The sequence below is a fragment of the Suncus etruscus genome, chromosome 13, assembly GCF_024139225.1.
Source record: "Suncus etruscus isolate mSunEtr1 chromosome 13, mSunEtr1.pri.cur, whole genome shotgun sequence".
Taxonomy (NCBI): domain Eukaryota; kingdom Metazoa; phylum Chordata; class Mammalia; order Eulipotyphla; family Soricidae; genus Suncus; species Suncus etruscus.
This window is the reverse complement of record NC_064860.1, coordinates 4,816,287-4,836,473: the sequence shown is the minus strand read 5'-3', so window position 1 is coordinate 4,836,473 and position 20,187 is coordinate 4,816,287. Positions and strand designations below refer to the sequence as shown.

The 20,187-nt window shown below is 38.3% G+C and overlaps 1 protein-coding gene across 1 annotated transcript in view; it reads left to right on the top strand.

Annotated features, from left to right (window-relative positions):
* The window catches only part of PDE1C (phosphodiesterase 1C), a 266,847-nt gene that overhangs the window by 148,791 nt on the left and 97,869 nt on the right, over window positions 1-20,187 (top strand). The window contains exons 3-8 of the mRNA XM_049785275.1: window positions 112-225; window positions 3,014-3,196; window positions 4,651-4,717; window positions 11,622-11,738; window positions 13,863-14,003; window positions 19,178-19,278. Coding sequence (XP_049641232.1) covers window positions 112-225; window positions 3,014-3,196; window positions 4,651-4,717; window positions 11,622-11,738; window positions 13,863-14,003; window positions 19,178-19,278 — 723 coding nt within the window. The remainder of the gene's footprint in view (window positions 1-111; window positions 226-3,013; window positions 3,197-4,650; window positions 4,718-11,621; window positions 11,739-13,862; window positions 14,004-19,177; window positions 19,279-20,187) is intronic.

The window sequence follows — 20,187 nt, the reverse complement described above, 5'->3', positions numbered from 1 at the left end:
GCATTTCTTTTCACAGATCTCAGAGTGCTTATAAGCATTCACCTGTGTTCACTAGACTTTAGGAATTCTTGGTTTTCTCTCTCTCAATGGATTATATCTTTCCCTCCACAGATTGCGGTCTTTAGTCAAACAGTTAGAAAGAGGCGAAGCTTCTGTGGTAGATCTGAAGAAGAATTTGGAGTATGCGGCAACAGTGCTTGAATCAGTATACATTGATGAAACCAGGTATAATTGAATGAACAAAAACTTGTGCAGTGATGCTAAATTTTCTATTAAAATGTTTTATTTTCCTAAATAAACTCCAGGAATGGAAGGGGTAGCATTCAAAGTGTTGCTCTTAGAATTTTAGTTTCCACAAACAAATGAGGTAAATTTGGACAAGTCATGTACCTATAGTCTGTATCTCTATTCTATGGAAAATGCTCATAAAAGTTGGCTGGGAACAGACATGACAGTGAAGTTATCTAATGTCAAAAGAGCAAACGTCAATTTTGAAAAGCTGGTCTTGAAATCTACTAACATGACTACCAATGGTAGCCTGAGCCAAAATATTATATTCATGTTTTAATTCATAATGTCCATCCACAAATGGAGGCTCAGGATGTAGATGCAGCTCTCTTCTGTAAGTCCTACCTTTCTTTTTCTTTTTTTTTTTTTTTTTTTGGTTTTTGGGCCACACCCTGTGACGCTCAGGGGTTACTCCTGGCTATGCGCTCAGAAGTTGCTCCTGGCTTCTTAGGGGACCATATGGGACACCGGGGGATCGAACCGCGGTCCGTCCTAGGCTAGCGCAGGCAAGGCAGGCACCTTACCTCCAGCGCCACCGCCCGGCCCCAGTCCTACCTTTCTTCCTCCAGTCTCCTGTATGCCCTTTATTTCCTCAGCTGTCTCCACTATAGTTTTTTGAAAGCAGCTTCAGTTATAAAAGAACTAGAAGACACTGAGTTTCTTTTTCTCTCTCCTTTTATTTATTTATTTTTTATTCAACAGTGCCAGGTCCAGCAATGTGAGCCTGACAATTCAGTACTCTAATATGTATGTGATCTACCACTTGGGTTAGCTTCGTAGGCCACATTTTTTGAAAATTTTTAAATAGTAAATATGAAAAGCTTTGCCCACTTTTCCCTCTCCTCCACCAAATTCATAAAGAATTGAATTTAATATATATTTTCTATGCCAAATTTCACTAAGAAAGAAAGGAATTCTGGTAATCTAAGGATTATGTGATTTAAATTGGACATTATCATATTTTTTTCAATTGTTACATTTTCTCTTTTCCTCCCCAAATGATATGTCTTAGGAAAAAAAATAAGCAGGTATTTTTCACTGGGACCTGCTTCCACTGTTTATTTTTAGTAGCATTTACATAAGTATAGAAAACAAGTTTTTCTATTTTATTATAGCTTACTAATAGTCTATTGAGGAACTGAAAAAATTAAGTTGATTGATGACTTACATCACTGTGCTCAGAGAAAGAGCTGCATCATTTGGGAAAGCTGGCTTGCATTTAGATTCTTTTAGTTTAGAGTTTAGACTCTTAGTTTCCATGCCATTCTATCAAAGTAGAGAAATTACCATTTAGTTCATTATGTTAGAGGACTAGGTTAAAATGACTCAGGTAACACAGGGCAAAGATTTTAGTATATGTGCTGCCAAAGTGAGCACAGCACATGGCTAAGTTTTCTTTTAAAATTGGGTTTAGAGTCAAAGAGATTATTCAGGGGCTAACTGCATTGGTTACCTTTAATAGACCCCAGTTTAATTCCAGAAACAACTGAACCTTTGAGCTTTGTCAGATACAGCTATCAAAGCTCCTAATTTTCTAAGGTGACTTCCCATATAATTTGTGGCATGACAGGAACCAAACAGCACCCCATCCATAGACCCTCACATTGAACAATTGGCTCAGTAGGTCAAGAATCAGTGGGTGGGACCCCGGAGTCATAGAAACTGTTTGGACATTCCTGACAAAATATTTATTGAGATTAACTGAGAGGATAACATGGTGGCCGATTAGAAAGTACATACTGTGTTAGTGTTTTCATAGGTTTATATGAATTTGTGTATTGAATAGTATGCTAATACCACTATCATATTATGTTATTATTTCTTCATGTTGGGAGACATTTAAAATCCTATTTCTTATGGATTTTGAAGCTTAGATACAGGATGTGCTCTAAAGTAGTGCTCATGGCATGCACAGGCCACCCAATGCACTACACAAGATGCTTCAATGCTTAAACCTAAAGATACATCCCTATTCAAACATCATGGTGCTGGGGAACACCAGGATGACATCTGGCAGTAGTAGGACTCTATCATCAACTTCTGCTGTGCTAGGGGGCCAAGCAGGAAGGGCCTTTTACTGCTATGGATAGAATCTGTGTCTTGTGTCTCTGATTCCTGTACCATTTCCCAACTCAACACCCATTTTCAGCAGATGAATACAAACAAATGCTTCTTGGTTAATCCTAACTTAGATCTATGTGGATGAATATAGTTAAAGTTGGAGATTTTGACATTGCTCCAATTCTACAAAACTTTTTGTCACACAGGTACTGATCCCATGAAAAAGTGAGTTTGAGACCCATAGAATCTAAGACAGATAATAGCTGACTTTATCCAATTCCTTATTTAGTCCTACCTTGTCAAATCCTCCTGAAATGAAAAGGGTGGTGGAAGAGACAGCAAGTGTTCATAGACAGCAGCCAACCAATTCTGTCATTTCTGTGACAGCTTTCATTTGGTATCTTTGTACCTATTGATGCTGGTAGCTCTCACTCACATTTTACTCAGTAAATCTTTGCCTCCAAGGTTAGGCTGCTTGCCTAAGATTCTCATTAAACCCAAAAGATCCATGGGAAGTCAGGCAGATGTTGGAGATTAAGTAGGCTCTATCTTGCAGAATTACTCCAAAATAGGCAAACTTCTGGGTGGAGAGAGGACCCTACAGTTGAATGAGGAGCACTAAGCTCAGTTTTTTTTCTCAGTGTCTTCTGTCTCATGTCTTTAGGCGACTATTGGATACGGAGGATGAGCTCGGTGATATTCAGTCAGAGGCTGTGCCATCTGAGGTCCGAGATTGGCTGGCCTCCACCTTCACCCGGCAGATGGGAATGATGCTCAGAAAAAGTGAAGAGAAGCCACGGTTCAAAACCATTGTCCATGCTGTCCAGGCTGGAATATTTGTGGAGAGGTAAAAATAACAATCATGCAATAATCAGAACTGTCTGAGAGACACGGGTTATAATAACAAGAAACTTTGGTTCAGTACTCTTGTGGTACTGAAAATTCTCACTGAAAAATCTTGCCAAAACTCAGTGATTCTCAGCCGTGAAACATCAACATGTTTTAACTTTTCCTGAATTTTTAACTAGACGTGTTTTGACTTCAATGTCTGAATTTTAAAAGACATCGAGAAACTGTCTTGATGAATTCATGAGAAAGTATCATCCCTAAATTTTATTTTATATATGTTTTTTGTTTGGGGGCTGTACCCAGTGGTGCTTAGGCTCTGTGCTCAGGAATCACTCTTGGCAGGTTCTAGGGATCATATAGGATGCTTAGGATGGATCCCGTGTATGCCGCATGCAACGCAAATGCCCTCCCTGCTGTGTTATTGCTCTGGTCCCAGTACCAGAAATTTAAAGGCATTAGGGACTCTGTCATGATGTCCTGACCAAGTCAGGGATACTTTGGAATGTTGAACCAAGGGAAGAAACTGTTTATGTGGTTTAGGTCCCCAGGACAGTCCAATTTGTTTTAGTCATTTTGTTCTTTAAATTTTAATAGGCCCTTTCTTGAGAAAGAGATTTTTATCAATTGATTCACTCTTCCTTTAATCCTTTGTACAAAATTATAAAATTAAACACACCACAATCACTTCCAAATTAATGTGAAGCATTTTTCTTTCTGGTTCTTGACTGATTTCAAGAACAGCCTCTTAGAAATGGGTTGGGTCCCTGTAGGAATTCTCCATTTTTCAATTACTGCATTGCATACTGTCCATGCTATACTATGGCTCACTTCTGGCAGAAGAAGGTGATTTTTTTAATACTTTAATTTAATTATAATTTAATTTTCAGGGGCCAGAGAGATAGTACAGTGGTAAGGCTTGCCTTACATGCAGCCGATTCAGGACCGACGGTGGTTTGAATCCCAGCATCCCATATGGTCCCCTGTGCCTGCCAGGAGTGATTTCTGAGTGCCACCAATGTGATCCAAAAACAAACAAACAAAATTTTCCAATTTAAGACATCCGGACCTTTTCCCCCAACAGTTTATGGATTGGGAATTGTTTCAGTTTATTTTCCTTTTTTTCTTTTTGGTTCATTCCTGGCTCTACGCTCAGAAATCGCTCCTGGCAGGCTCGGGAGACCATATAGGATGCTGGGATTCAAACTTCTGTCCTTCTGCATGCAAGACGAATGCCTTACCTCTATGCTACCTCTCTGGCCCCTCAGTTTCTTTTCAACTTGGCACTTTTAGCCACTTTGAGTGACTACAAAAGAAAAAAGAGATGAAAGAAGTCTTAGGTGACTTGGGCTTGCAGGTGCAATGAATTTTTGGTATTTATCAATACTTGGTATTTGTCTTACCCTGATTATCCTTCTTTGTGAGATAATGTGTTTTTCCCCTCTGATTTTTCAGGATGTATAGACGAACATCAAATATGGTTGGACTGAGCTATCCTCCAGCTGTTATTGAGGCATTAAAGGTAATGCCAATAAGACTATTTAAAAGTGTACCTGATACTTTATTTAAAAAAAAAACTGCAGTTAAATTTGTTCTTAGAAAGTGATGATTTTTTATTGATAGTTCAGTTATGTGTAAATTCTATATATGTTTTTAAATTAAGCCACTTTGGAGACCAGAAACAATACTATATCAAGGAGGGCATTTGCCTTCCACAGAACAGACTTGGGTTCAATTCCCAGCATCCATAACGTCCTCCAACGCCCAGGAATGGTACTTTAAGCTAGGACAAACTCTTAAATGCTACTAAAATGGCCCCAGCCACCTGCAAATACATTAACCCACTTGTACATTAATAAAAGTGTTTTACTTTGTTATTTTTGATTTAGGAGCTATATCTGGCAGTTCTTCTATCTCTGGGCTCAGGGATCTCTCCTGGCAGGATCAGAGGAATATGTGAGATAAAAACCAAGCCAATTGCGTACAAGAAAAGTGCTTTATATGCTGTGCCATACCCACTTTGGCCCCACTATTTGTACGCATTCTTAAAAACTTAAACCTATGTGTGTTTTTATTTCTTTAGACGGACTGTCAGTTGTATTTTTCTTGTTAGTTTTTTTTTTTTTGAGGGGGGTCACACCCGGCAGCGCTCAGGGGTTACTCCTGGCTCTACGCTCAGAAATCACTCCTGGCAGGCTCAGGGGACCATATGAGATGCCGGGTTTCAAACCTCTGTCCTTCTGCATGCAAGGCAAAAGCCCTAATTCCATGCTATCTCTCCAGCTCCAGTAGTTAGTATTTTGTGGATGATCAGCATCATGGTACTCAGTCTGATGCCAGCCACAGGAGATCAGAGTTGTTCTGATTAGAAGGATTCTTTATCAAGAGCATCTCTGGTGATTACTGCACCATTATAGGATTATCTACTATTTAGATAAAGAAGCTAAAACCAATGACAAGGGTTTTTTCTCAATATTCTAGAAAATATATATATATTTTTTTGGTTTTTGGGCCACACCCGGTGACGCTCAGGGGTTACTCCTGGCTATGCGCTCAGAAGTCACTCCTGGCTTGGGGGACCATATGGGACGCCGGGGGATCGAACCGCGGTCCGTCCTAGGCTAGCGCAGGCAAGGCAGGCACCTTACCTCCAGCGCCACCGCCCGGCCCCAAGAAAATATTTTTTCAAGAAGTTGAACTTATTCTTATTTATAGAATTACTTTATTTAAGCACCATGGTGACAAAATTGTTCGGGGTTGAATTTCAGTCATAGAATGTACACCACCCTTCAGCAGTGCACATTTTCCACCACCCATGTCCCCAGTTTTCCTCTCACTCACACTCCCCAACTTACCTTGGGCTTGGGCCAGGCATTTTACTAAACTCTCAAACTCTTTTTCTCTCTCTTTGATATTATGGTTTATACTGCTGCTAATGAAGGGGGTACTATGCATATAATTTTATCTTTTTCAGCACCCAGCTCTTGTCCAAAGTGTTAAGTTCCAGATATCATTGTCACAATTCATTACTCTAATTGCAATCACAACTCTTTGTGGCAAGCTTCCTATCATGGACAGGCCCTACTAATACTCATCTGTATTGTCTCTGGATATTATGCAATACTATATTTTATTTTTCTTAGACCCCAAAATGAGTAAGATTATTCCATCTATCCCTATCATTCTGACTCTTTGCACTCAGCATAATACTTTCCATACCCATCTATATATAAGTAAATTTCATGAATTTTTTCCTAGTAGTTGCATAATATTCTATTGTGTAGATATATTACAGCTTTTTTAGCCACTCCTCTGTGGCACTTGGGTTGTTTCCAGAATCTGGCTATTATTAATAGTGCTGCAATGAAAATAGGACTGCAGAGAACTTTTCTGAATGGTGTTTTTGAGTTTCTAGTGTATACCCTAGGAGTGATTGCTTGGATCAAATGGAAGTGCAATTTCTAGTTTCTTAGAGAATATTTATATTGTTTTCCAAAGATGCTGGGCCAGCCTACATTCCCACCAGCAGTGAATGGGAGTCCTGCATCTGTGCCAGCACTGATTGTTTTTGTTCTTTGTGATGCTGGAACAAGTGTTTTAAAATCTAGATAGAGACCAAATGTATGCTTGATACCCGAGTTCTCTGTATATAGTAATTCTTACTCATTCATGTTTTATTCCATGAATGTTTGCCTCCACTTTACATAGGTAACACTACTTACCTAAGATTCTCACTAAGTCCAAAAGTTATGTGGGAAGTCAACCAGATGTTGGAGCTTAAGAAGGCTAAATCTTGTGGAATTACTTCAAAAAGGCAAACTTTTGGAAGTCTACAGAATACCAAGAAATCACAACAGATATATATGCCTGTAGGTGCATGTTGGTTCAGAGCCTCTAAAACGGAATGAATGATTTAGGAATTTTTTGACTGGACAATGGAACTGTAGTAAGACTGGATTGTTTGACATTGCCTGATGTCTACACTCCTGCTCAGGAGTGTTTCAGCTTTTTATTTTAAAGCTGTTCTTGTCTTTTCTGAAAACTAAAGATGTATTGCCTGATAATATTTCCAGAAGGAAACTAAAATCAACTATTTATGAAAGGGGCTTTAAGTGCTTCTTAATTTAGCATTGAGAAAGATTTGTTTAAGAACATTTTTCTTGTCTTGACAACATTCACTGAACTTTTGAGATCTTAAATACCAAAACACATATTGTCATTTATGCATTTATTTTCTTTAACATGTCATAAAACAGGAAAGATATTCAAGAATACTAGATAAGAGCACTATTTTTTTTTTTTGAAGGGAGGGTGTTTTTAGTCACATCTGGTGGTGGCGCTCAGGGATTACTCCTGTCTGCTCAGAAATCGCTCCTCGCAGGCACGGGGACCATATGGGATGCTGGGATTCGAACTATAGTCCGTCCTGGTGCTCGCAAGCACCCTACTGCTGTGCTCTCTCTCCGAACCCAATAAGATAACTTTGTATTTTATTTTTTAACCCCTCCTCTAATGCCTAATATTTTAGTGTGCTTTCCAGTGAGTCACTTCACGAGAACTGATGTTTCAAAGCACTCACTAAAAATGGCATCAATTTTCATAGTCAAAGCAGAAACATTTAGGGAAACTCTCAGGAACTTTATAAGAATTGCTTATTTTAATGTTTTCCTGTAATGTAGAATAAAAGTGATTATATCAGTAATAAGAAATTTATGAAACTATTTTTTTCAAATTAAAGCATACTTGTGTGTGCTCCAAAGTTTAATGGATATAAATTTTATACTTGGGAAAAAATCATTTTCATGGCACTTTTTACCGTTTTTTGAGGGAAAGGTACTAACACCAATGCTCTGGATTAAGAGTAAGAACTCTTTCTGTAGGTCTCTCCTTCTCCATCACTATTGTTATATGTGAACAATTCTAAAACTGCTCTTTTATTTAATTCAGTCCTCTGTATACAAAAAAGCTAAAGATCTTTTTTTACAATGCAATATTTTTCTAGCTCCTTCACCTCTGGTTTTATTTACAATGGATTGGTGGTGAGCCAAAAAATCAAAGACAAAATATTTTGACTTACATAGTCCCCTTTCAAAAATGGCTATTTTGCACCCAAACAATAGTATAGATAGTAGAGTGCTCGCCTTCTATGTTGTCGACCAGAGTTCAATCCTCAGCATTTCATATTGTCTCCTGGTCCCCTCCAGAAATTATTCCTGCATACAGAGACAAAAGTAAACCTTGAGCACTGCCAAGTGTGGTCCAAAAGCAGAAACAAAAACGGAAATGGTTATTTCTACTTTAAGCCCAGCAGTTTATCTGGAATTGCTATTGCTGTTTTTTATTACAGAACATTTTTCCAAAGCCTGAGACTATAAAATTCAATAAATTTACCACCGTGATATTGTCATGCAAATCTTTGTAATTAATTGATCTTTGTGATAAGAGCATGGCATAAAATAACATGTAAGAGAATATTTCACCACTACAGATCTATGAAGTGGAATACGTTGCTCTTTTAATTTTTGTTTATTGTTTCTATTCAATAAATGCTAGCTTTTAATTTGGAACGACTAATCTCCCCTAGTAGGTGGGGTTATTGAAATTGTCTCAGTATGTTAACTCTAAAGATTGCCTATTGTGACACAGGAAGAGTCACTTTGGGCCGACTCTAGGTTTAAAGGGGGTGGAAGTAAGGAAATTCTGACTTCCTTTAATCTTGGTAAATACATACAGTTACATAAAATTCTTCATGACCAATTTGGTCAAAGAGGTTAAAGGCAGTACATCAAAATGATTATTAAAAATGTTTAGGAGAAATGAGTCATAAAATTTTCCAATATGTGGATGTACATGGAGTCTATCATGCTGAGTAAAATAAATCAGAGGAGGGGCTTGAGTGGTGGCAAAGCACTAGGGCGATTGCCTTGCAAGCAGATGACCCAGGTCAAATCACAGTTCTATCTCCCGGCAACTCATACGGTCCCCCAAGCCAGGAGCGATTTCTGAGCGCATAGCCAGGAATAACCCTGGAGTGTCACCAGGTGTGGCCCCAAAACCAAAAACAAAACAAGCAACCAAAAAAAAAAAAAAGAAATAAGTCAGAGGGAGAGAGATAGACACAGAATTGTCTCATATGGGTTTTAAGTAAAATTAAAGATATTATGGTAATAATGCCCAGAGACAATAGAGATGAGGGCTGGAAGGACTGCTCACAATATGAAGCTCACCACAAAGAGTGGTGAGTGCAGTTAGGGAAATAACTACACTAACAACTCTCATGACAATCTTAATGAATGAGAGTAGAATGTAGGCAAGGGTGGGGAAGGAGGTAGGTGGAGCATTGGTGGTGGGAATGTTGCACTGGTGAAGGTGGGTATTCTGTTTATGACTGAAACCCAACTACAATCATGTGAGACTCTAGGATGGAGTCTTTATTTACGGTTCTAGGAGTTCTGTTCCATCACTGTTGTTTTAACCAGTCTTCTGTAGTTGGTGGTCTTGGTTTTTGCCCTGATCCTAGGATGAAGCATAGGATAGTCTTTCCTTATGTTTCCAGATGATCTGCTCTGTTGCAGTTGTCTTAGACCGCTGGAGTTAGAGATCTTGGTTGTTGTACAGAAAATAGGACAAGGCCTAGACTAGAGTCTTTTTTTATTGGTCCCAGGATAAGTTCTGCCCAGTCATGGTTATCACAGTCAGTCTTCTGTAGATGTTGAAGTTGGCTTTTGTACCAATCAAAGCTTAGACCAAGTTGTTGCCATTTCTTCATTATGAGGATGTTATATCAAAACTGGCACATGTTGGTGTCAGAGCAGTATTAAGAATGTCCCAGAGGGAGTTTGGTTCCTGGAGCTGTTGTGGAAAACTGTCAATTCTATGTCTGAGATCTAGGGTTCAGGGTTGGACGGTCACTTTTTAATCACATTGAGTCTAAACGGGACCACATAACATAAGTTCAAGTTGGGAGGTGCCCTTGTATTGTAAAGTATATGAGTTCCTATTCCTAGAAGATAAGAGCTTGTTTCTATACATAAAATTTCCCCCTTTTTAGTATGCCTTTGCAAGAAGAAATGGTGGTATATTATATTGCTGGTGCATTTGAGGATGAGTGTGTCAGGCACCATCATCTCTGTGCCCTAGTTTTGACCTGAGCTATTATCCCAGGCAAGACTTTTTCTTGTAGATTTTTGTGGGGAATAGTGGAGGATACCAAAATCAGACAGTCATATGAACAATAAGTAGAAATTAAAAAAATGATCAGACTTAAACACCAAATCCAAAGTCAACTACAACAGAATCGACACCCAATCTACAACATGCTAGACACAGAGGGACCACTTATACTAGCAACCTGGGGGTGGGGTGGTAAAGAAGGGTTATATGGGATGCATGCTGGGAACAGGGTGGAGGGAGGACAACATTGGTGGTGCAAATGTCCTGATTCAATGTCTCTATGTACCTAAAAAATTACTGTGAAAGATTTGTAATCCACTTTGGTCAAAACAAAAAGTACAAAAAAGTTTAAAAAAATTAAATTGTGAGAAAAAACCCAGGAAATTTATGTTTACCTACATTTTGGAGTAGCTGTTTATAAACAAAACTGATGTTGAACTCTAGAAATGTTGTATACAGAGTTAGTTCAGCTTAATTTTTAATTGTGACTTATAGATATTAAAACTTGGTCTTCATATTAGAGACATCAGAAGTGGATGCAATTTTATTTCCTGTGAAAGTTTTCTTTTAGGAATTGTAAGATTGGATTATTTATACATTTTATTTTATTTTATACATTTGTTTTATATCATATGTAGATCTGATATACCTTTTCATTCTTCTCAACTGTGGGGAAGAGAATTGTAGATAGTTTAAAAAAGGTTGGGGAAAAGTTTGGAACCAGGAAGCAATTTCAGTTGCCATAAGTGAATTAAAAATGAAAGTTCAGTAGTTGTAACTGAAAGAATTAAAGCCCCTGAGATTAGACACTGATCAATGTTTCTAAGAACTTACCCAGATTGCTCTTAAGGAAGTTAGGTTATGCCTCAGTTTTCTTTTTTCATCTTCCCCTTTCTGGAGGGTTTAAGGTCTAAAACACACCTGCCTTGCACAGGGATTACCCCTCTCTGTGCACTCAAAGATTATTTCTACTGGTTTGTAGAAGGCCAGATATGGTGCTGTAGGAATTGAACCCAAGTTACAATCAATACCTAATAAACGATTGGTCATCAATAAACTCTTACTGTGGTTATTAGTGATGAAACTAAAAAAAAATTTTTTTTTTTTCAGAAAATACTCTCTAAGTCACTTTGGAGAGTAAAAGTTTCAGAAGGAAAGGCAATTCTCATCTTAGTCTGTGGCTAATGGCCAAAGGAGGATTCCAAGTGGGGAGTATGGAACTGCTACTAACACTCTCTCCTACCCTTGTACAGGATGTGGATAAATGGTCTTTTGATGTCTTTTCCCTCAATGAAGCCAGTGGTGACCATGCACTGAAATTCATTTTCTATGAATTACTTACACGCTACGATCTCATCAGCCGTTTCAAGGTCAGTATCTAGTATATATTTTTCAAGCTCATGTTTGTCCATTCTTGCAGAAATTTCAGACTAAGATCAAGGGAAGCCTTTCATGATAGATTGAAAACTGCCGGGGTGACTTGGGGACCTGGAAGTTCACATCCTGCCCTGATGTCTTAAGCAAGGAGCTCATTTCAGTACTTCTATGTCCTTTTGAAGCTGCCTATTTCCAATCTTATCTTCAGGGTCAGCTAAAGAGCACTCGGGATCCACAGAACTCCCCACAGTGCTGCCTGTAAATGTCATTTTATCCTCATTTCTTGTCCTACCAGCCATTGCTGGCTAAGTGATAATGATGGAGACAGAGTGGGCTTTGATCTGCACATTTTTATCTCCATTTCGTTCAAATTCAGACAAGGATTCTCATTTATGTGACAGATCTTTAGTATTTTACATGCTTCCAGTGAATTTTTCAGATTTAAGTAAAGAGCCTGAATCCTTCCCAGTGTTTCACCCCCTCAAACTTTCAGTACTAGGAACTCTAGAGACAAGGCCCAATTCTCTAGGAAATCTGCACATTCCTCTCTGTCTGGCATTGATCATCACATACATCCCAGGCTTCCCCCCATCATAGGCAAAAGCCTCTGGAATGGGCAGGTATTTGGGGAGGTAATGTACTAATTTCTCTGATACCATGGTTCTTTGTCATGATCCTAAAAGTTGCCTAGTTCTCTTCTTACTGCCTAGTTCTTACAGAACTGCCCTTTATTGACATGCCCTGTCCTAGAAACAAATGAGCCTCTACTTTTAATAAGGCTAATTAACTATAAGTATATTGTGCTCCTCTGAGAAAGGATTTCTGAAGCATTTCAGTGGCATTTTCTTCCTATTTTCTCTTCTTAATGTGACTATTCATTTCTTGCAATGAAAATTATCTCCTTTACCACCAACTTTGGACTCAATCCTTTACTCAGGAATCAATAAAGAAAACAAATACTTTAATGCATGAATGAATGCATTATTTTGTACAGGTGTTTTGCAACTGTTCTTCATTTTCTGTAATAAGTAAAGCAATGGATGAGATTATATGTATTTGAAAGTATACAAAAAAACCCCACCAGATTTATTGGCAATATTATTTTAAATCTTAAAACACTAATTCTCAAGACATAGCCATTCAAACAGAGTTGGTTTCTGTATCCATCATAGATCACAGGCTGTGCTGTGGGTTTTGATTTTTGTTTTCAAGTGTCCAGTAGAGAGAGTCACTGTTTTCAGCAGGATGCCTCTGAAATCATGTTATCATTGAAGGATTTGTTTTTTAAAAACAGATCTTCTGGGGCCGGAGAGGTAGCATGAAGGTAAGGCATTTGCCTTTCATGCAGATGGTCATTGGTTCAAATCCCGGCATCCCATATGGTTCCCCGAGCCTGGCAGGAGCGATTTCTGAGAGTGGAGCCAGGAGTAACCCCTGAGCGCTGCTGGGTGTGACCCAAAAAACCAAAACCAAAAACCAAAACAAAACAAAAAAAATAGATCTTCCTATTTTTCTGCAAATAAGTGAAATGTGCTACTTAGTAGTTGTTTGTTTGCTTTTTTGTTTGTTTGTTTTGGTTTTGGGGTCACACCTGGGAGTGCTCAGGGATTACTCCTAGCTCTGTGCTCAGAAATCACTCCTGGTAGGCTTGGGGGACCATATGGGATGCTGGGATTCAACACACTGTCCATCCTAGATCAGCTGCATGCAAGGCAAATGTCCTACCACTGTGCTATCACTCTGGCCACAATGGGCCAAAAAAAAGCATAAAAACGAACAAGCAAACAAAAACAGAAATACTTGACCTCTGCATTAAAGTTAAATGATTATCTACCTTTCTATGCTCTAAACGTTTGAGAGAATTTTGTGTCCTTTCCTGGGCCTCTTACTTGGAGCACAAAGACTGACTTATAGGGCAGACTATTCCTAAACCAAAGGCTTTTCGATTATTCTTTCAGTGATTTTTTCTTTTTCTTTTTTATAATAACTTTGAAATGACCTAATTTGTTCAAGTGCTACTACTTCCAGAAAGAGACACTTCGAGGACTGAAGCCTCTTGTTTTCTCACTTAAAGCTCCTGAGTCCCCAGCTCATTAACCTGACGGCTTTCTTTTCAGATCCCAATTTCCGCTTTGGTCTCATTTGTGGAAGCCCTGGAAGTGGGGTACAGCAAGTATAAAAATCCTTACCACAACTTAATGCATGCTGCCGATGTTACACAGACCGTGCATTACCTCCTCTATAAGACAGGTGTGGCGGTAAGTACAAAGAGGGATTTTTAGATTGCTCCAATTTTGTCAGGGCGTGTTGACATTTTTAATTGGCATTTTTATATTGGTGGGTATTCATATTCTCGAGAGATTAAATCTGCGGATGAGCTTCATTTTATGGACTTCCCGTTCCCTGGGTATTAAGTATCTAATCAGTCAAGTAAAGTCTTCGGGTTTCCCATTACCTTTGACATATCTCCTTCATTAATTTAGGGAATAGAGAGCTGTAATGATTGTCATCTATGCTATATTATAACCAAATTAAGCATGATTTCTGTTGCTAAATATGTATTCTCACAGAAGAAGAGTAGTGCAATTCTACTACTATGCTCAATATTAATGGTATGATACATAATAAAAATTATCTTGAGTATTTCTGGCAACTGTGTAATACAAATAATTTGTTTTAACTACTGGGTCATTTTCACAAGGATTAAGGTTATGTCAATACCATGTATATGCCTTTAATTTTTTGTGCCTATAAGTTAATCTTTACTATTAACATTTTTGTTTAGGGTCCAGTTCTGCTTTCTACATCTTTTTGAATCTTTGTTCTATAATCCTTTCCATTAACTGACATGTTCACCATAGTTATCTGCATCTTTGCTTTTTGTCTTGATATAAGCCTTTATTTACCTTGCACACAGCTGGCACAGGTTCAATCCCCAGCATCCCATATGGTCCCCTGAGCCTACCCTGAACCTTCCAGGGGATATAAGCCTTTATTTAAACAATGTAGCTATTGACAAACAACTATGTAAGATTTTTTTATTTTGAAATCTTATAAAATAATATCAAGATAGATATTCTTTGGTTGGGGTTCCTTATTTGCAATCCTCAAACCCAGAACAAATTTGTTATTATTTTTGCCAAGGCATGCTAAAAGGTTTTGTCTGATGTCTTTTGAAATAAAAATGTAATACAGTGGGAGATATGTAGGATTTTGAGCTATAATTTGAGCTATAGTTGGATATGAATTCTAGTTTAATTACTTAATCAGTTTTATGGCCTATGATAAATTTCTCAATTTAAATCAAGATTTCCTTCTTTCTAAAATGGTGAAAGATATTTTCTACCATGTAAATGTGCTTTGACAGGGATAAAGTTTCAAAATTAAGAAAATTATGAAGTCAGGGGCCAGAGTGATAGCGCAGCAGTAGGGCATTTGCCTTGAACATGGCTAAACTATGACAGACTTTGGTTTAATCCCTGACAACCCATATGGTCCCACAAAGCCAGGAGCAATTTCTCTCCTTTTTTAATATAATTTTTATTTTAATCATAGTGGCTTACAAATTGTTCACAGTAATATTTTAGGTACATATTAACATTGAATCAGGGGAATTCCCATCACCAAATTGTCTTTCCTCCACCTCCGTTCCCAATCCTGCCTCCCATATTCTCCACCCTCACTCCCAGGGCTGCTAGAATGAGTGGTTCCCTTTGTGCCTAACTTACTACTTAGTGGTCTTACACCTGTTTGGTCTTGGTACCTCTCTTATTTCCCCCTCTAACTGGGAGGCGGAATTAGATAGTTCAAGTTATGTGGTTTTGTTTGAAGATAAAAGTAATAAAATGGGGTAGAAATAAAATATGCCTAAAATGGGCGGAATCCTTCTAGAGGCTCTCATCCTCATTTTGAGAGACGAAGGGGAAAAAGGTGAAACACCACAACAGTATAAAAAGAAGTATCGAATAAAATATCCAGTGAGCACTCCAGCAATAAAGATAAGCAACATATAATAGCCATGGTCTGGAAATAAAAAACATGACAAAGCAAAAAATGGAAGAAGAAAAGAAGAAATAAAAATAATAAACAAATAGACAAATAAATAAATAAATAAATAAATGGAGACAAGTTCAATATCCACACCAAATGAAGGAAATCGACAAAAACTAGATACATAAATTAAAAAAAAAGATTATTTTGTGCTTTTTGTCTTTTTTCTTTTTTAACCTCCTGCATAGGCACAGTAAACATTGGGGTCATTCGAAAAGAAATTCCCTTGGCCTAAGAGACACAGGATTTCTCCACCCTTCGAGTATATTGTCATGGGATTAACTATAAACTCCTTTTTAGTTTATTTATTCTCCCGTTGGTGCTTTTGTGGTGTATGGAAGATTTCTGCTCCGTCCTGGGTGATAAGATCGGGTCTTTGTATCTAGAGATCTCGGTCTCTGCACAGGTCAAGGATGGAACTTATGATGAAGTCTTTCTTTGTGGTTCTAGAAGTTTTGTTCCCTCAGTGTCATTTAATCCGTCTTTTGTGATTGGTGGTCTTGGCCCTTGCGCTGATCGTAGGATGGAGCCTGGGATAGCGTCTTTTTTGTTACCAGAAGACCCACTCAGTTGCTATTGTCTCAGTCAGACCTCTAGAATTAGAGATCATGGTTGTTGTGCAGGTCGTAGATCAAACCCTAGACTAGGGCTTTTTTATTGGTCCCAGGATACATACTGCCCGGTCATGGTTCTATCATCAGACAGTCATCCATAGATCGCGATCTTGGCTTTTGCACAGACCAAAGGGTGACAAGTCTTCTGATTTCGTCTTATCATTCATTAGCTGGTGAGGTAGGATAACTTGCTCAAGTTGTTCTCAATTTCCTCGTTGTCAGGATATCATATTAGAGCTGGGACATGTTGGTATCTGAGCAGTATTAAGGATGTCCCAGATGGGATTTGGTTCCTGTAGCTGTTGTGAAGAACTGAGTCATTTCTATGCCTGGGATACAGGGTTCCAGGCTGGATGGTTGGTGTCTAATCACCTGGGGTTTAAGTTGGGTTCACATAACATATTTTCAAGGTGGGAGATGCCCCTGTATTGTAAAAAAGTATGAGTTGTTATCCCTAGTAGATAAGAGCTTGTTTTTGTACGTAACATTTCACCCTATTTTTTAGTGTGCCTTTGCAAGAAGAAATGGTGCTACATTATATTGCCGGTGAATTTGGGGGTGAAAGAGAAGAAAAGAGAAACAAGTCACACACCCAAAAAAGATGAAAATAGAAATTAAAATATATGTGGCCAGGAGCAATTTCTCAGTGCATAGCCAGGAGTAACCCCTGAGTATCAAGGATGTGGGCCAAAAAAAACCAAAACAAAAAGAAATGAAACTAAAATAAAATTATGAAGTCAGAAGAATTTTAGTAATTAGAGATTTTATTAAAACCAAGATGGCTTTTCCCAAAATGTGTCATAATATGTTAGCTCAGAAAAGTACAGTAGGTCAGATGTTTGCCCTGAATATGCCTGATTCAAGTTTAATCTTTGGCATGCTCAATGATACCCTGGATGTCTCCAGGAATAATTCCTGAGTCCAGACCCTTAGCATTGTCAGGTGCGACTCTCCCAAAATATGTTTTGCAGGCATTTAAATATTTAGTCGTGCTTCTAAAACAAATTCAATGACAACAAAACAGGTCAGTATCGCAATGATACATCAAAGTACTGTGGGAAGGAGCATCCTAGATGTGAAAATATATATACTTTGAACTTATCTCTTCTACTTCTTGCCTACTGTACATACTGGGAATCTAAAAGAGAAACAAAGATTTCATAGCCCTTCAGGAAAACTCCTCAGCATTTTATGTTAATGCAAGCTATCATTAACTTAAATTATCTTTACATTTATAAATCTTTGATTTTATCACTAAACTAACACAAATATTATATCAAGGCAGTTTCTGCATACTGTGAATAAATTAGTTCATTTGTCATTTACCATAGCAAATTACATGGCATTTACCATTTTGGTTTCTGGGTCACACTTGGCAGTGCTCAGGGGTCACTCCTGGCTCCACACTCAGGAATCGCTCCTGGCAGGCTTGGGGGCCCATATGGGATGCCGAGATTCGAACCAATGACCTTCTGCATGAAAGGCAAATGCCTTACCTCCATGCTATATCTCCGGCCCCAATTTTTCTTTAAATCTATAGATGAGTGGGACTGTTCTGTGTCTATCTCTCTCTTACTTATCTCTCTCCTCTCCCTCAGCATAATAGTTTCCTTCTCCATCCATGTGTAAGAAAATTTCACGACTTCATTTCCCTTGATAGCTGCATAATATTCCATTGTGCATATGTACCACAGTTTCTTTAGCCATTCATCTGTTGAAGGGCATCTCGTTTTTTCCAGAGTCTATCTATTGGTTGTTTTCAGATTCTGGCTATTGTGAATACTGCTGCAATGAATATAGGTGTGCAGAAGGCTTTTTTTGTATTTTGGTTTTGTGTTTCTCAGGTATATCCCTAGGAGTAGTATAGCTGTATCATATGGGAGCTCAATTTCCAGTTTTTTGAGGACTTGTCATATTGTTTTCCGGAATTCCCATCAACAGTGAATGAGAGTTCCTTTCTCCCCACACCCACCCCCAGCACTGATTGTTCTTGTTCTTTATAATGCAGGTCGGTCAGTCTCTGTGACTTGAGATTGTACCTCATTGTTGCATTGTTGCATCTCATTTGCATCTCCTGATGATTAGTGATGTGGAGCATTTTTTTCCTATGCTTTTTGGTCATTTGTATTTCTTCTTTGAGGAATTATCTGTTCATTTCTTCTCCCCACTTTTTGATGGGGTTAAATATGTTTTCTTGTTAATTTTTGTCAGTGCCTTGTATAACTTTAATATTAGTCCCTGTTCTGATGGGTATTGAGTTTCTCCCATCTGTGTCTGGCCTTTGAATCCTGGTCACTATTTCCTTTGAGGTTCTGAAGCTTCTCAGCTTAATAAAGTCCCATTTGTTTACCTAAATCTTGGCTACTCTAAATACTCTAAATATGATGTGATGAACATAGGTAGGCAAATGGATTTTTTAGATTGATGTGTAATATATATTTTTGTATACCTCGGAATTTTATTTGAAATTTGGAAAAGGAAATACGAGGATTTTAAAATCAGCTTATTTTTTATAAACAATTTTTTCAAATTGTTTGATGTGCTATTTTCAAACTTCCTCCATATTATTCCTCACACAGCACATACATACATTAACACACATACGCAAGCATCCATCAAACAAACTATTTCTATACATGCAGGAATATATGTTTATCAATAGCTTGCCAGCTGCTGAGTGGAAAGAGATAAGTGTGAATTCTTTGCCAGCAAGATGAAGGTTTTGTATGAGAATGATAATCGTATTGCTCTGTCACTTCCCTTTTCAGAATTGGCTGACGGAACTCGAGATCTTTGCTATCATCTTCTCAGCTGCCATTCATGACTATGAGCATACCGGAACCACCAACAACTTTCATATCCAGACCCGGTGAGAATGTGGAAACATTTGGAGATGAGGCAAGGGGATCGGGGAAAGAGTGCTGGCAAACAGAAAGGAATGTTGTTAGTCACTGTTACTTTCCTTTTTATGGCCTGTTTCTTGCATTTCTGGGGGCAAATATGGATTTTAAACAAGAGATTGGTGAGTCCGCTTGAATTAAGAATAAGAGATTAAGAAGTTATCTGCTCCTAATTCTGTTCAGTTTTGTCTTGTCTTTTGGGCCATATCTGTGGTGCTCAGAGGTTACTCCTGGCTCTGCACTCAGGAATCACACCTAGAAAACTTGGGATATCATAGTGGATGCCAGGGATTGAACCCCAGTCGGCTGTGTGCAAGACAAATGCCTAACCTGCTGTACTATTATTTGGCATCCTAATTTTTATATTTATATTCTATCAAGATAGTTTCTCTTTTAACGGTGATCTAGGTATTTGATGATTTGTATATATAATGTGTACCTTATTTCCAAAAGGAGGTGATATGATTTTCATAGTGATGCAAAAAAAATCTGGATAAGCAGAGATTGGTGGTTTCTATGGTCATGAACAATAATTGACTAATAATCTGTTGATATTCTTCCCACCTGATTTTATCTTGCTCTGTTTAGTGCTTGTATAGTCCCATGACATAGGCCTGGGAAAGTCAGATAATCTCATGCAGGCATCTTCACAGGAGCAACCTGTATACCCTTTCTCATTAACTGCACAGTTGAAAACAACCTTCTAAGGGAAATATTAAATATGCCTTAAATTCCATACTCCAAACTTGTTGACTCCAGTAAACAATTACCCATCAACATTTTTTTGTTTGTTTGTTTTTGGGCCACACCCGGCAGTGCTCAGGGGTTACTCCTGGCTGGCTGCTCAGAAACAGCTCCTGGCAGGCACGGGGGACCCT